This window comes from Sturnira hondurensis, unplaced genomic scaffold (genome assembly GCF_014824575.4).
Source record: "Sturnira hondurensis isolate 20B ecotype Veracruz unplaced genomic scaffold, ASM1482457v3 Scaffold0023817, whole genome shotgun sequence".
NCBI lineage: Eukaryota > Metazoa > Chordata > Mammalia > Chiroptera > Phyllostomidae > Sturnira > Sturnira hondurensis.
In genome coordinates this window covers 6,570,721-6,588,092 of record NW_028096448.1, presented here as the reverse complement: position 1 = coordinate 6,588,092, position 17,372 = coordinate 6,570,721, and the positions used below count along the sequence as shown (strand labels likewise).

The 17,372-nt window shown below is 38.8% G+C and overlaps 1 protein-coding gene across 8 annotated transcripts in view; it reads left to right on the top strand.

Annotated features, from left to right (window-relative positions):
* Positions 1-17,372, top strand: part of KIF13A (kinesin family member 13A) — a 210,188-nt gene that overhangs the window by 109,138 nt on the left and 83,678 nt on the right. For all 8 annotated transcript variants that reach the window (XM_037037902.1, XM_037037899.1, XM_037037901.1 and 5 more), the window contains exon 4: positions 1,251-1,311. In XM_037037902.1, the coding sequence (XP_036893797.1) occupies positions 1,251-1,311 (61 nt within the window). The remainder of the gene's footprint in view (positions 1-1,250; positions 1,312-17,372) is intronic.

Genomic DNA, 17,372 nt, shown 5'->3' with positions numbered 1-17,372 from the left:
AGGTTTGTGATTTGCTGTGTGTACTACCAAAGGGCGGGAGGCATTGGAGGGAGGCTGTAAAAAGGAGCCCAGGAAAGTAGCTGCTGAGTCACCTGGGCCAGAGATAGCTAAGAGGTTGGTATATGGAGAAACACTAGTTTCAAGGCATGTAGACAAGAGTTACTCAAGAAAGGGCCTCCTCACCATAATTAGTTGGAAAAATAAAAAGTTAGTTAAATTGATTTAGTTGCTGGAGGACTTTTCAGAACCTTACATATTGAGAATCCCAAACAGGGCAAAATGTACACGATTTCTAACATGGTTTGTCTTTTTTTTATGGACTGTCTCATGCAACTACTATTTCTTGGAGCACATTTAGGAAATGTTGCCCTCTGCATTTGATAATGATGGCCGTAACATGAGTGGTGGTCGTATGCATGGAAAACAATGATTAGATGAGGGTCCTGAGGAAGGTAGCATCAGTCATTCCTCATAACAGTAGGCATTCAAACTATACAAAAAATTAGCCCTGGCTGGTGTAGCTCAGTGGATTGATCACAGGCCTGTGAACCAAAGGATCATGGTTCGATTCCCAGTCAGGGCACAGGCTTAGGTTGCAGGCCAGTTCCCAGCAGGGGGTGCACAAGAAGCAACCATACATTGATATTTCTCTCTCTCTCTCCTTCCCTTCTAAAGATAAATAAATAAAAATCTAAATTAAATTAAAAAATTAATGCATGCAAGAGTGAATTACTGATTTATTAACAACACTGGGTCCAAGACTGCATGCTAAAACAGAAGAGGAGATGGTGTCCAAGGTGACATTGCGGGGAGTTTTGAGCTTTGGCTATGCTAGAAATGGTAGTATCATGGAAAGTTAGAAGAAATCGGTTTGAATGAAAGTTGATTGCTTTAGTGTTTCTTAAGAAGTTGTGGGAGATCCAGCCAGAAACTGTTGACTTGGTAGAGGAATCATTATTTTTTCTCACTAAATGTATAATTTTAAAAAATTGGTTAAGATATGTGATTGTTTGAATTCTGGATAAGTAGCAGTTTTCATGTGTAGCTTAGTCTAGTACTAGAAGATAATCAACACTTTAGTCAAAAAGAAACTTCAGGGTTAACAAAGCATCAAACCTATGGAGGTTTTTAAAATATCAGGCAGTCACAGGCATCCTCACCTCCATCAGTGATTTTTTTATTTTTTGCAGTCTGATTTACTCATAGAAGTCAATGAATTTTTAAATTTAATATTTTGTTCTTTTATTCAGGTATTTGCCTTTGATTATTGCTTTTGGTCCATGGATGAATCTAACACTACAAAATATGCTGGTAAGTTGGCTCTCTTTCTGCGGTTGATGGTTGGGCCTCTGGCCTCTTCTTACATTACATCTACTTTCTTTAATTCTTCTGGCATTCTGTTTTCCCCATAAAATTCACATTCATTCTTTCCAATCTAGTGCATGTACTTAGGAGCTAGTGAGATTTGATTTTAGCTCAGCCACTAGGTGCTGAGAAGTCACGGGCAGGTTCTGACCCCTACCACAACCTCATTGAGCTATAGGTTCTTCACGTATAAAGGGGATATTAGTATCTCCAGACATGCTCCAGGGATTAGAGATAATGGGGAACCATCTCAACTTATAAATGGCAGCTGTTGTGATTGTCGCATAAGAGGAGATTTAATGTACCATGCCTTTCCTTGTCATTAACTTTCAAGGATTGCATGGCTCCGTTTATATAAGCAAAGCACAGGTGCTATTGGTTTCCAGCCCTCCCTTTACATCCTGAGTATTCTAAAGCAGTCACTGGTGATATAACTAAAACACACTTTCCTCAGGGAAACACTGTCTCCTTGCCCCACATTTGCTGGTGTTTCTTTCTTGAGGCATTTTATCCCCTATTCTGTCAGATACAAATGGCTGCTAATTTTATTATTATTTGTGATCCTAGGTAACTAGCCTTTCCTAGGAGTTAATCACAATTGCTTTAGCTTAAGAGCAAAGCATTTGTTTAAGTGGAGGGAATCTTTGATTCCTTCCCTTCTGACTGTGTCCCCATTTTCTTGGATGTATAGTCTTAATGAGCATTTTCTCCTTAATTCTTCTTACAAGAATATCAGCTGAATGACTCCCATTTACTTTTAAAAAAAAAGAAAGAAAAGAAAAGCAGTGAGGAAATGATGGAGAGGATGTAGGTCTTAAAAGATTAGAAAGCAAAAGAAAGTTGCTTGCTTATAGGGAATTTTATTGACAGCCTTTTCCTTGCCAGGTAAAACAGATTTGCCGAGAAATTATTTGGTATATATTTTTCAAAAGTAAGCAATCTTGAACTAGGAAAATTCCTTTAGTTGGTCACATTGGATAAATTAGTCTTTCTTTTCAAACATCAGTTTTGTGACTTCAGCAGTGTATTTTATTAATGTGAATAAATAGTTCTTAATGTTTTGCCTTTTTATTGGTTGGTCCTTTGGGACATTAGATAACAAATTCTACAGAGTCTGTATCCCTGAAACCTATGTAATTTTATTAACCAATGTCACCTCAATAAATTCAACAAAATAAATAAATTAATAATACATACATACATGTATACTACAGAGTGGGGAACAGTCTGCCGTGATTGTTAGCACTCTGTGTATTTTGGCTGGGTGTGTCCTTATGGATTTAAATAAACAACAGAAGTATAACATTTCCTATTGTAACAGAAACAAATGAGGTCAAATACTATAGCTATACAAAGCCCAAGCTCTCGCCCTGTTCAGTTGATGTGATTCAGGATATAGTCAGATATGTTGTTTGGAATTAGAATTTTTCTCATTCATTTCTCAAATACTTTCATGGACTACTCATCACTTATAATCTATACTTCTTAGATGACATTTAAGGCCCGTTATGTAGCCGTTGTCTACCTTCCGCACCCTCTACTCCATGACTCCCCACCACCCATTCTGTGCCCCAGTCCAGTGTTACTGTTTGTTCTTCTCATAGAACCCAGGAAGCCAGAATAGTTTCTTATGTGTTCATGAGTTCTTCACTATGTGTTTAGCCTAGGAAGCCTTTGAGAAAGTAAAAACTAACTTGGAAAACAAAAGAATTCATAACAACAGTAAACATTTGAGGTAATATTTAGTTAAACTCAAAATTTTACAGATTATGACTGCTAGGAGAAAACCCTGGAAAAGTGAAATCTGGAAAGACTGCAGTTGCCTGGGAAGGCATCATAGAAGAGGGGTGTCTGAAACTAGACACAGAAGTTTAGCATAGGTTTAACCAAAGGGCAGTACAGCATGAAGGAGAGCATGTGGGCTCAGAAGTGAAACCTGAATTTTAACTTCTACTCAGCATAGTATTGGAAGTCCTAGCCACAGCGATCAGACAAGAAAAAGAAATAAAAGGCATCCAAATTGGAAAGGAGGAGGCAAAACTGTCATTGTTTGCAGATGGCATGATAGTATACATAGAAAAACCTATAGACTCCACTGAAAAAAACTGCTCAACCTAATATGTGAATTTGGCAAAGCAGCGGGATACAAAGTCAATATTCTGAAATCAAAGACATTTTTGTATACCAACAATGAAATATCAGAAACAGAATCAGGAAAAAATCCCATTTGTTATAGAAGCAAGAAAAATAAAGTACCTAGGAATCAACCTAACCAAGGAGATAAAAGACCGGTACTCAGAAAACTATACAACATTGAAGAAAGAAATCAAGGAAGACACAGACAAATGGAAGGATGTACCATGAACATGGATTGGAAGAATTAGCATCATCAAAATGTCCATACTACCCAAAGCAATTTATAGATTCAACACAATCTCTATTAAGATTTGCTGAGAAATCTTTTGGTATATATTTTTCCGAGATATTTCACAGACATAGAACAAACACTTCAAAAATTTATATGGAACCATAAATGCCCCCGAATAGCAGCCACAATTTTGAGAAAGAAGAACAAAGTAGGAGGGATCACAATACCTGATCTCAAACTATATTATAAGACCACAGTAATCAAAATAGCCTGGTACTGGCATAAGAACAGATACATAAATCTATGGAAGAGAATAGAGAGCTCAGAAATAAACCCAAGTCTCTCTGGTCAATTAATATTCAACAAAGGGGGCAGAATCATAAAATGGAGTAAAAACAGCATCTTCAACAAATGGTGTTGGGAGAACTGGACAACTACATGCAAAAGAATGAAACCCGAGCACCAACTTACACCATACACAAAAATAAACTCAAGATGGATAAAAGACTTAAATATAAGTCACAACACCATGAAAGTCCTAGAGGAGAGCATAGGCAAGAAAATCTCAGCTATTCCATGCAGCAGTATTTCCACCAATAATATTTAAATTGGCTTAAATCTCAGGACACCTGCTTTGGTTCCCTTTGACAATTTAACCTTTCTGAGATACAGTTTCTTTTCTGTAAAGTGGGAAACATGGAATGATAGTACCTACCTCATATGCTGTTACAAGGGTTAAATTGGTAGGAGGTGCCTATAAACAATGCATTTGTCTCAGCCATATGTGACGATGCCGAAGTGGGGGAGAGTGGGGCTGGTCTGAGCAGACTAGTGCGTCTTGGGGGAAGCAGTGGGAGATCCAGTTGTACATATTGAGTGAAGCTAGATAATAGGAAATTAAAAAAGCTAGACTAAGAAATTTAGATTGATATGGTAAAAAGGGGGGAGGGGGTTTGTTGGAGTGATGTGGTTAAAATTATGCCTAAGGAAGATTTTCTTTCTTTTCCGTATACCCTAGTATCACACCCTCCAGTGTTACCCATAGAAACCATTCTAACTTTCTGCAGTATATCACTCATGTCCTTGAATGTAGGCCAAACTAATCTTTTTACTAAAAATAACTTTATTAAGTATAGATGATAAAATTCAAGTGTGAAACTCAAGATTTCTGTACCTCTTCAATACAAGCAGTATGTTCAGAAATATTTAAAAAGATAAAACTGATTTTTAAACATACCGATAGCCTAAAATTTACTAAATTTTAGTTTGTGTGATTATATCAAATACCACCTTCCAATTAGCTCTGAAATAGGATTCTCTTGCCTAATAGAGCAATGTCTATTTACAAAATTTCTTATTCTTTAGATATCCCCATTATTACACAAATACTGTGACTGCCTTAGCAAAAACTAAAATCTTGCTATTTTCTCAGATTTGTTTGCATTCTTTGTAAATACTCTGTCTAGTAAATATGTTACTAGTAGATTTGTTAATAGATAATTCGATTTCCTTTCTCTTTATTAAAAAAGAGCAATTCCTTCTTAACTGTGAATAGAAACATTGAAATAGAAGCATTCATTCTCTGATGGGAAATAGAGGAAATGGAAAAGGGGAAGCACATATTTTTTGAAGTCAACCAATTTTCAGGCTCAGAGAAGAATGGCATCATTGATACTGAATGGGAGCTCTTAAGGCAGCTCTCAAAACTCGGGAGGTGGGGGCAGAAAGCAGGGGAGAGAGAGAAAGATAAGTGCATGTATTGAAGGAGGAAGAGAAGCTGGGACTCTAAATTTCATGCTGATGAAAAACATTAAGCTCACAGTTACTTTCAGACTTTCTGAATTAGAAATACGTAGTGCAATCGTGTATAATAGCATTGCAGTGGGTTGGTTGGAGCAGTGGAAGGTTGTGGGCTTTTGGGTCAGACTGCCTGAGTTCGGATTCCGACCTCACCCCCTTCTATCTGTGTAAGGTTGGGTGAGTAACTAATCCCACCTTGCTTCTGTTTCCTATATGCAAAATGAAGATAATAACAGTTCTGGCCCTGGCTGGTATGGCTCAATGAGTTGGACGTCATCCCACAGTGCGAAAGGTCGCTGGTTCTATTCCTAGTCGGGACTCAGCCTGGGTTTTGGGGCAGGTCCCCAGTTGGGGGTGTTCAAAAGGCAGCCAGTTGATGTTTCTCTTGCACACCAATGTTTCTCTTCCTTTTTTCCCTCTCTCCCTGCCCTTCTTTCTAAAAATAAATAAATAAGACCTTTTTTAAAAAAGATAATATTTCTGATTCAAAAACAAAATGACCTATTCATGTGAAGTCCCTAAGCCAGTACTTGGCACACAGGAAAAGCTCACTTAATATTTATCATCTTTATGGTTGTCACATTGTAGCAGGGGTAAGGGTAGTAGCATCAGTTGTTTGGAAGGAAAATGAATTCTACTAGTGTTTACAAGACCTGGTTTAGGAGACACTAGCCATATTTCCCACTATTAGCCAGACCAGCTATTTTCAACCCTTTTTATCTCATGGCACATATAAACTAATCATAAAATTCTGTGGCATAGCAACAAATGTGTTTTCTTCTGATCTGACAAAAATAGGTATAATTTTGGTTCATTTATACTGAACAGCTATTGTTGTGTTGGCTGGTGTCATTTTTTTATTTGACAATCTAAGGGAAAAGAGGACCGTGCCCCTGATGAAATAGTCAGGTGTTGCGTGTTTTAGAAAATCCAGTGGCACACCACTGGGCCTCTTGCAGCACACCAGCTGAAAATCGCTGGCCTAGACTGATTTCAGATCTCCTCCAGCTCTCTGATTACACATGAATTAGACATTTTATGCTGGCCACACAGCTGTCGAGATGGACTTTTCAGAGGCAAATCAAAGGCTTGTTTGTTAAGCCATTTGAATTGCATTTTATCATGCTTTGAGACATTTTACATTTTAACTATATTATCTCTTCTTGTTTTACCTTTTGGTAGGTAGTCATAATAATGCTGGCACATAATTCTGAGTCTTTAAGGCAAAAATCCTTGTGTCAGAGTTAAGAAAAAAAACAAGTAACCTGCAGAGTGAGGCTCCCAAAGCATGGCATTTCTGCATAAACCCACATCTTCCCCTGCAACCCCACATAGGCATAGATCCACATTTAGGATTATAAAGTTAGTATATTTTAGTGAAGACTGAAAACCAGAGAGCATCATAATGGACAGTAGGTCTTTGTACATGTTTAAATCACTGCTGATTGGAATGAAGGCCTTCTCAGCAACCAGTCAACGATTTCTCACTGCTTAAAATCTGTCAGGTTGGTGAATAGCAGTGATTTCCAGTAACCTTGTGTTTTTTTTTTTAATTTTATTTATTTATCTTTAGAAAGGAAGGGAAGGAGAGAAGGAAATATCAATGTATGGTTGCCTCTCGTGCATCCCCTGCCTGGAACTGGCCTGCAACCCAGGCATGTGCCCTGACTGGGAATCGAACCGTGATCATGTGGTTCCCAGGCCCGAGCTCAATCCACTGAGCTACACCAGCCAGGGCGACAGTAACCTTGCTTTTAATTTTTCTTTCTTGTAGGGGAGTATTTTTGGTAAACATATTTTTCTATAAACCCTCATACCAAAAATAAAAATCAGTCTTGTGGTAGCATATCTGGGGACCAGTGCAGGCATGAACATTTCCTGGCCTGAGAGATTCTAAACTATTGACTTAGAAATTATGTAACAATTCTCACCATATGGCATGTTGCTCGAATTTGCTGAAGCCATGTGTTTTCGGTCATGGTTAATACCCTGCAAGTCAGGAGAAAGGTTGCACTTCTGCTAGCGTTGCTTTGTGCGGTGAGGGGACAGCTGAGTGCATCCCAGCCTGGCTGTTGCTGTGGGGCGAGCAGCCACAGTTGATTCCGTGCCCAGGGCAGCAGATTTGATGTGCTCAGAGGTAGAAATGATTTCTGTGTCACACTGTTTAACAATGCATCAAAGTTTACACTCTAAGTCTGACAGTAGCCAACATAGAACTAATGTTTTCAGCCGAGTTCCAAAATAGTTGTTTTAGCACACTGTATTGGTTATTTTATAATACTGCTAAAGTATATGTGAATCATTCGGTGAGTGCTATACAGAATAAATACTCAGTAATCATTAGCTGTTATCAAAATTGTAGTTAGGAGAAGCTATAGTGGTTGACTATTTGAAAAATTTGTTAAAGCAGAGGTTCATTATAAATGGTGCATGCCATCATAAAAGACATTCACGATACAGTGTGACGACTGCAAAATCCTTCTAGATTTTTCTTTTATATAGTCTTTTACAAGTTATCTCGCCCATACCTAATTTGACAATTCTTTTAGTGACTGGCCTTTGTCAGGTTGTTCCTAAGTGTTCAACTTAGCTTTCTTTTTGCATTTACTAGTTAAGTTATATAATTACAGAGAGGTACAACTAATGTAGATCAATTTAGAAGCAAACACATTTGACCCTTTGTAAGAATATAATTCAGCTGGTGGAGTCCAGAGAGCAGTCTCGAATCTGGTGATGTCGTGTGCACTGGGCATGCAACACTGTGTTTTACAGACGGAAGAGAGAATGCTGGTTATTTCAGAGAACTGAATAAGTGTAGGTCACTTAAGAAAAATTCCTCTGGCCCTGACCAGTGTGGCTGCGTTGGACATTGTCCTGCAGAGTGAGAGGTCGCTGGTTAGATCCCCAGTCAGGGCACACATGCTTAGATTGTGGGGTGGGTCACCCATTCAGGGGTGTGTATGTAACACAACTGATGGATGTTCCTCTTTCACATCAGTGTATCTCTCCCTCTCTTTCTCCCTCCCATCTCTTCTTTCTAATAAATAAGTACATATTTAAAGAAAATTCTCTCTGAAACAAATTAGCTAAGTTAATATTGTTAAATTATTTAAAAGTGTGTGTGTGTCTGTTTTTTAATCCCACCTGTTGACGTAAGACATGCCCAAATCTGTGGAGAATTTGTATGAGTTTATTTGAGCCAAACTGACAATTTCTGAAAAACAGTATCTCAGTGGATTCAGACAATGCTCCCCCAAATGGCGGTTTTGCAGCTTATTGTGTACATTAGAATTGAAGAAGGAGACATAAGGGCGGTTACGTGAAATCCACTGGTGTAGAATAGGGGGGCTGGAGAGAGCAAAGCAGGGAAATCTCTGGGATTGCATGCAAAGGCAAAATGGAGGAACACATACTTCTTGTACACGGTGGGCACAGGATAGTTAATAACTAACATGTGCAGCACTTGGAGATGATACGAAGGGAATAAGATCACAGTGAGTGGTTCTGTGGTCTCCTGGCTCTGGAGCCAGCCAGGTTGTACCACGAAGGGTCCAGAAAAAGGGGATTACTCTGACATTTCAAAGGTATGTTAATCTCAAATGCAGAAGGTAAAGACCAACCTTTGTCAAGGAAGCTACAGGCCTACACACCTGCCATGACTCGATCTGAGTGAGGAATTTTTATGATCAGACCATCCCATGTGGTTACTCAGTGTCTGAGTTTGTAGGGCCCATCATACAGGCTTCCTCTGGGCTTGTCAGGTGTACTCTGTGGTCCCCTGTTCGTCCCCACAACCACCCTCTTTCATACTACTTTTCTTTGTCCATGTCTTTTCCTTAGAGTCTTTATTGGCACCCAGAGACATCATTTAACTTACACATATTTAGAGGGTTGGATAATAACAACAGGTAATACAGCTCCAAGCACTAGGCTCTCAGCACAGTGTGCATACTTTTACCTGTAGCAGGTTATCGTACTGTCAAAACACCTCATCAGGTGGAAACTTTATTGTCCTCATTTTATAGATGAGGAAACTGAGATTCAGAGCCCCTGCTACCTGCGAGTGAGCTGAAAGCAGTGGCAAACAGGATTTTGGTCAATGGCAGTGGCGTGTGAAGACTTCTGCGATCCCAGGCTCGCTCTCTCATCCCAAGAGAGGCTGTGTTCAGAAAATCAGATTGGAGTGCCGTGCCTGGGAACCTGGCCAGGAATAGTACTGATGGCATTCTCCCTCCTGTCAGAAGTTCTCTGAGAGTCGTGAATGCCTGTCTTTGGGTGGAGCTTTGTTTCAACCTCCCCTCAAGTGCTGTAAATATTGTGTACCCCACAGTCCAAAGGAGATGTTGAGTTAAGCCTGCTTCTGTGTCAGGCTGTGTAAAACACTGTTGAGCAGATGGAAGTGAAGAAAGTTTGCTGGGTTCTGCAGTTGTTGTGTGTGAAAATACCCTCCTGAATAACTCCAAAATATTTCTAGTAGACAGTCCTCACGGGTAAGGTGGTTTATTTTTTTTCTCTTTCATCCTGAGCACCAAATCCTGACCCACTCCTTGGTGAGTCAGCCACTTTATCTGGCAACAAAAAAGGAGCCAAGCATCACTGCCAGCTCATGATTAGTCCCAGCACTGTCACTGGGGTGGAAACATCCGTCCGGGTGAGTCACCCACGCTATGCCACAGGACTCCCAAGGACTGCAGTGCTGATCGCTCTTGGATGCCACCATGGAACTTTTACCCTCATGGCCCAGTTTTTCAGGATCCTTTTACCAGGTCCCCTTAATGGCAAACTACGATAGTTGATTAAAATTTAAACCTCATGTCACCAAGATCAGGCTTAGTTTTTTTACCTGAACTCTGTTGTTTTTGGTCATTTAACTGAAAGCAGGTTTAGAGTCACTACTTGTGACAGTTTCTGAGAGTGCTATTATTTGAGACAGGGATTTACTGAATCCTCGTTCAAGTTAGGTGCATTCCTCATCCCCACAGGTATGTGTGAAGAACCTGCCTGCGCTTGCACTGTCCAGGTGCTCCGATTTGGAGCTGGGCCACCTGCCAAGTTCAGACTCACCAAAATTGCTGTGCCTGTCATCCCTGTTTAGAAGTAGAAAAACATCCTCACAAATGAGCCGGCCTGGGAATTCCAAATCACAAATAATGACCTTAACCATTTTTTTCCACACTAACTCCTATGAGAACTGGACAGTGTTTAAACTGGTAAAATTATTGATTATATTAAAACCTTGTATGCTTGTTCATGTAGCTACTTTAGGAAAATGAGAAATATTCTGTGTATATGTTATATTTAGCCTTGTATACCCATACTTGGTGTTTTATTTGACTGTGATCTATGTGAGGCTGCCTTGTTTAATGCAAATTGCAAACGAGAGAGGGTATGCCCTCCCGTTTTGTTCTCCCATTTCCTAGAACATAGCCCATTGTGATGGGCTATGATGTTGTGATGTTTCACCCTTGTGCCTCTTCAGTGGTCAGATGTTAGGTGTATGAATGATAGGTGCATTTTCCCTTCATCCCTAGTTTCTGTGCTTTGCTGTCAGGGCCCTGCTGTAGAGAGAATATTACCTTGGTTACTGGGCTCCCAAAGCACATGCCTAGGAGCTTTGAGTCCGTTGCTGCTATACCCAATAGGGACTGATTATGCACAAGTGTGGAGACTCAGAGTGTTAGCTTTTCAAAGATCTGTATCAAACGTGACTCAGGGCTGGGTGGATCAGTCTGTAACTTTGCTTGCAGAAATTCTATACAGGAACCCTCTCTACTGTTCTGACATTGTGTTATGCATTGCTTTGGGCATGACTGTGTTTTCAGACTTGTCCACACATTTTACAGGATGTCTAATCATAAACTCCACAGAAGAAATTAGCACCTTGGTCATGGTTACTAACAAGTGAGATCAGGTTTGCCCTGTGGACTCCCTGCGTCAGGCATGCGGAGCTGACATCTACAGAGTGGCCACCTTCTCTCTGGCATCAGTCCTGCTGAAAAGCCACAAGGTTCTTAGATTTAACAGTGTTGTGGCTTCATTTGGTTTATCTGGGATAGAAACAACTCTTAGATCCTCTTGCTTTCTGCAGACTTCTGAACTTTCCCTTATGGGCTGGTGCATATTCCCCTAGACAAATAGCTGTGTTAAGTGTGAACTACATAGACAGGAAACATTTAGGGTGGGGATAATACATCTTTTATGGATTCCTTGATTCCCACCACCCAGCAGAAATAGCTCCTTTTGTGTGTGTATGTGAACTTAGCTGCTTAAAGCAGTTGGCAAGTTTTTTTCTATGATGAAAAAGGAACTGCTGTGTTTAAAAAATAGAAATGAACAAAGCAAAAAAACCTCAGTCTTTCGGATGAACCAAACTTTCCTTAGTAGATTCTATAAGGGTCATGGAAAGCTGGTCATGTCGAAGACAACATAGAGGCTGTATAGAGTCTACAGTGGCCCTGGCTGGGTGGCTTAGTTGGTTGGAGTGTTGTCCTGTACACCAGAGGGTTGTGGGTTTGATCCCCGGTCAGGGCACGTACAGGACACAACTGATGGTGGTTTCTCTCTCACATCGATGCCCCCCTTTCCCCGCCCCCCTTCTCCTTCTAAAATCAAGGACATATCTTCAAGCGAGGATTTCTTTAAAAAGGAGTCTACCATGCCCCAAATATCCTCAAAATAAAAAAATTTGATTAAGTATAACCCCAGCTAGGAATTCACAGCTAAAAGGCACCAGAATAGAAAATTAAAGGAACTTTATGAATATTTCTTTTTTAAACAATTAATCTTTATTGTATTTTTTCCATTACCATTTAGTCCCCTTGTACCCTCTTCCTCCCCTGCCCCCAGCAATCACCAAACCATTGTCCATGTCCAGGGATCCTTTTTCCTTCTTTGCTCAGTCCCTTCACCCTGTTCACAGTTTCATTAGTGTAACTTTAGGTTGTTTTCCCCCTATACTTTTCTGAAAATATCTTCATATTGCGAAAGAATGGTAAATATTTTCCCTGTACTGGACAACATGGATTGGCATATCTTGGCCCAAATAATGATACTGTTCCTTCTTCCTCTTCTCATCATGACCCGAAGCACACATACCCTTAACAGACAACCCTCACATGTACACCCAACACACACACTCCACAACATACACACTTGTTCATACACACACACTCCACAATGTACACACTTGTTCACACACACCCCTCTCTTAGTGAAATTTTAAAAGCGGGCCCTCTAGGGGATCTAGAGAAATAGCAATAAATGATTCCCTTAAATTTTTTTTCTAAGAACAGGTGTCTGTTCTCTTTGAAACTGGATTGCCTCGTGGAATTGTTGCAAAGCTGGAGGAACTTTTTTCAAGAAAAGGAGATGATCACCTCCTTTTCTACACTAAAATGAATTACAGTAGATTAAAGATTTAAAAGATGATTTAATAATAGATTCTAACTAAAATATATCCCAGGCGCTGGGTGGAGGCTGAGCCTGCACTGCTGTGGTAAGTCAGCAGCCCCGGCAACACTGCTGTCCCTGCTTTACCCACGGAGAAACCAAATGCTTGCCCCGGGTTACACAGCTGGAAAGGAGGAGAGTTTGAAAATAAAACTGTAAAAAAGCAAATACGACAAAACTGGAAGCAAATATGGGTGAATACCTATACAATTTGGGATAATAATAATCCAGAAATATTTTGGAAGCCTAACACAAACCATAGGTGAAAATTATAAAGGAAAAAATTAAAGATTTGAATATGAAAGACCAAAAAGTTTTGTATAACAAAGAACAGCATAAGACCAAAAGGTAAATGACAGGGGGAAATGTTTACAACATATGATAGGCCAAAGGTTAATATCCTTAATATATGAGGAGCAATTTAAAATTAACAAGTAAAAAAATCAATGATGAAGCCAATTTATTTGTAAAAATAAATGTAGTACCCAAATAGGAAACTTATTAAAAAAGAAATACCAATGGGCAATAAATTATGAAAAGAAAAATTTTAATTTAACAAACAGGAGGAGGGTATTTTTTTCCTACTGACATAGTCAAAACAAGGAAGATTAATAATAGCTAGTTTGAGCCTGTAGAAAAAAGGACTTGTGCATTACTAAAAGGACTTAGTAATTTGATTTTTTTGGAGGTTTGCCTAGTAAAGACAGTAGAAAAGTGCACAAAGGTAAATATGTAAGGATATTGCAGAACAAAAGAAAAAGAAAATAATCTAAATGTCAGTATTAGAAAACTGATTGTACTAGTTAAGAGTACCATGGAAAGCTAAGCAGCTGTAACACAGTGTTCATGTTGATGTATCTTTGCAGAGGCAGGAAAGTATTCATTATGTCTTGTCTTAAAAGAGAATGCATTTCCCTTGAGACATGAAGCCATATAAAATGTTTTCCAGTCTCTATAGTATCCAGTGTGGGTGATCAAATGGGTATTGCACAGATTTGTGATCTGTGGAATTTGTGATCACAGATTTGTGATCAAATGGGTATTGCGCAGATTTGTAAAAATACATGAATCTTTATATTCATGTATTTTTAAATACAATAGCTCTTTATATTTGTCTTTTTATAAATTGTGCTTTAAGATAGTTATTTAAAGATGGAAATGAGAAAAATTCCACAAACACAAAATAATTGTTTGCTTCTTTCTCATAGTCTATTTTGTGTTTCCTGGAATTTGTCTTTCCTATCTTAGCTAAAGGTTTATTAAATATGATAAAATAAATTATATTCTGTCAAATGTAACTGTTACTCTCTAACTGAAAGAACTTGACTTTTTGGAAAGCATTTGTATATAGTTAGTGGAAATCTGAGAGGTTGGTTTTTTTTTAATCACATATTTTGTTTCAAGGTTTAGGAGGTTACTCTGATTGTCAGTAAAAGTATCTGTGATCTTTATTAAAATCATCCAATTAGTAGGTACATATCATGTTGACATGTTTATTCACACCCCAGTGCCTTATTGTTGGCAAAGGATATTGTAGTCTTTAGAGGCTCATTAGAATTTCAAAAACATCCAACTTCGACCAAAGTGTAACCTCTAAAACAATTAAAAAATACTTCTTTTTAAGTTCAACATACAATATTTTGATGCCTTGATCATCACTAATGAGAAAAGGGGTTCCCAATTAAATGCATGTTAGTCTCTACAGCAATGTCAACATAGGAATAATTCAGTAAGAATGCCTGCTGTGTGTCAGGCATTCTGCTAAGATGCAACAACTCCTGTGTTTGAAGGAGCTCACAATGCAGTGGCAGAGAAAAAATACAGTGCAGCGGATGAGTTCTGAGAGATTGTAGAAAAATACCATGGAGACCAGAGGAGGGAGCAGCTGATTCCCAGTGTCAGGCAGCATAAGTCACCAATCATGAATGGGCATCAGCCTTCACATTCAGAAGCCAGTACAGACACGACCAGGACCCCAGATCTTGGGCAAATGGCTTGCTTTTTCAGAACCCCAGTCTCCTTATTAATCATGATCTGTGACTACTATACCTGGGTATTGTAGGGATGCAATGATATAAAATGTGTAAGGTGCATTACAAACAGGACAATTGATAAAAATTAATTCTCTTCTTCTTGCTAGTATAAATAATATTATACAAATTAAATAGGTTAATTTACATCCTACTTAGTATTTACAATAATTTGGATATATGCTAAACTGAAGTGTATTCTTCTATTTTTATATCCTGGAGAATTCTTTGATTATTTGGTTTACTTTTCATGCAGTATTAGTATACACATCCTGAATTTGTTTATTTTCACTTGACATATGAAAAACCTATTTTGTGTAGTTCTGTAACATTCTTTTTTCCAACTAATGAACTCTACTTTAAAAGGCCATTTTTACCAAAGAAAAATCACAAGCATTGTGATTTGCACTTGAAAGAACATTGAGAAACTGATTCCTCATAACCCTAGCCTCTCTGCATGAGAAACTGAAAGTATCATGTTTCACTACCTGATGTATCCATCCTTGATTGGGTGATGACTTCAGGCTCTGCGCAGCCACGGTGTCTGCTGTTTGGTCACAGTTCTCTGTAGTTGAGTCCTTTTATCATCTTAAGCTCTTGCTTTTTTTCCCAAGTTACTAAATATGAATTGAAATCATGAATTATGGTCAGGATGTTTGACCTAGCTAAGTTTTAAAGGGTCTTGTCCTCCCCCTCGCCCACTCCCTTCTTGGGTGCTAGTTAACCAGTGTGGAGGATCAAAGGGGATGACTCCATTCATCTGTGTGTGCCAAGAAAGCGGTGCTTTTCCCATGCCTTCGAATGGCACTGGGGTCTGGCTGAGGACCACGATTGTTATCACAGGCCTGAGCACAGGCGGTGTTTTAATTCCCCGATCTTCTGTGCTCCAGGGCTCACCTCCAGATTCGAGGCTGGCCTCTTGGCATGGACTTTGGGAGTACATATGGGATAAGGAAAGCACTTTTTGACAATGTATGAGAAAAAAATATTGATGGGTATGAAAGATGTGCAACAGAGTGTGTCACATTTTCTTCATAAGCGCAAGACTAACAAAAGCAGTTTTGAAAGTGTATTTAGTTGATAATCATTTTGACAATACCTTATTCTCAGAGTATACAGGGTGAGGCAAAAGTAGGTTTACCTATGTTCAGTGGAAAATAATACAATAACTAATAAATAATAATAGAAGAATGAACTCTGTGTTTCACGTACTCACAATTGTAAACTGTGTGTGTGTGTGTGCTCACGTGCAAACTTGTGCCTTTACTCTTCTCAGCAAACCTTGGGTTTAGGAAAGCTTCTTACTGTTGTACCTTTAAAAAACCCCACATGTTCCATCAACATGTTTTGAATACCTCTCAGGTACCAGTGTCTGTGCTAGATGTTGGAAGTCAGAAATAGAGAATAAGATTATCTAAATTTGGTAAAATTTCTCCCAATTCATATTTTTACTTTAGCACCCATAAATTAATCTCTAGCTCAAACACACACACACAATTTGACCTAAGTTTTTATGTTATATGTACAGTCTGAACATGACCTTTTTAAATCAACAGTGTTTTTTAATTTTAGCATTATTTACACACAAATTGTTTCATTTTACTTGACTTGTAATATTACACCATATAAAATAGTCCCATTTTACTTATCAACTCCTTTACAGGTGGGCACTTAACTTGATTCCAGCTTGCAGTGTTATAAATAAGGCTGCCATGAGCATCCTTTTACAGGGGTCCCTGCTCTCTGTAGGGTGGCTATGCTAGTGATTATGGGCAGAGGCCCTGTTAGAAGTGCTGTGAAGTTTGCCTTTAGAATGGCTGCATTTGTTTATCCTTCCAGCATCTTATGAAAATCATCTATGTCCTCAATCCAGCTATTCTTCATATTGTCAGAATTTTATTTTTGTCAGTCTAATGGTTGAAAATATATCTAGTTTTATATTCACGCAGTTTTGAGAGTCTCGTTCTTCACCCGCGGTATGTGGTAGTGTCACAAGGGACTGCTAAAATGAGATCCAACTTTGCATAAGAGAGGAACGTGTATCCAAAAGCTTTTATTCTGTTGCTTTATTTCCAAATGTAAAAGGAATTGTCCTGTAGGATAAAAAGGTTAAATGGACTCATTCTTTCAGCAAATATTTATTAAGTATCTTATATTAGGCACTAGGATTATAAAGATAAACAGATTATAGTCTCTGGCACCCATCAGGGTGTTCTCATTCCACTGGAGGCACTTAAACCAGAAGTTTCTACAAATGCTATAATAGTGAATGTTCTGAGGACTGTAAGTGCACAGCAGAAGGAGAATATCCTTTTAATTCTTTTAATAATGGTGAATGAATGTCAGAAAGACACCAATTT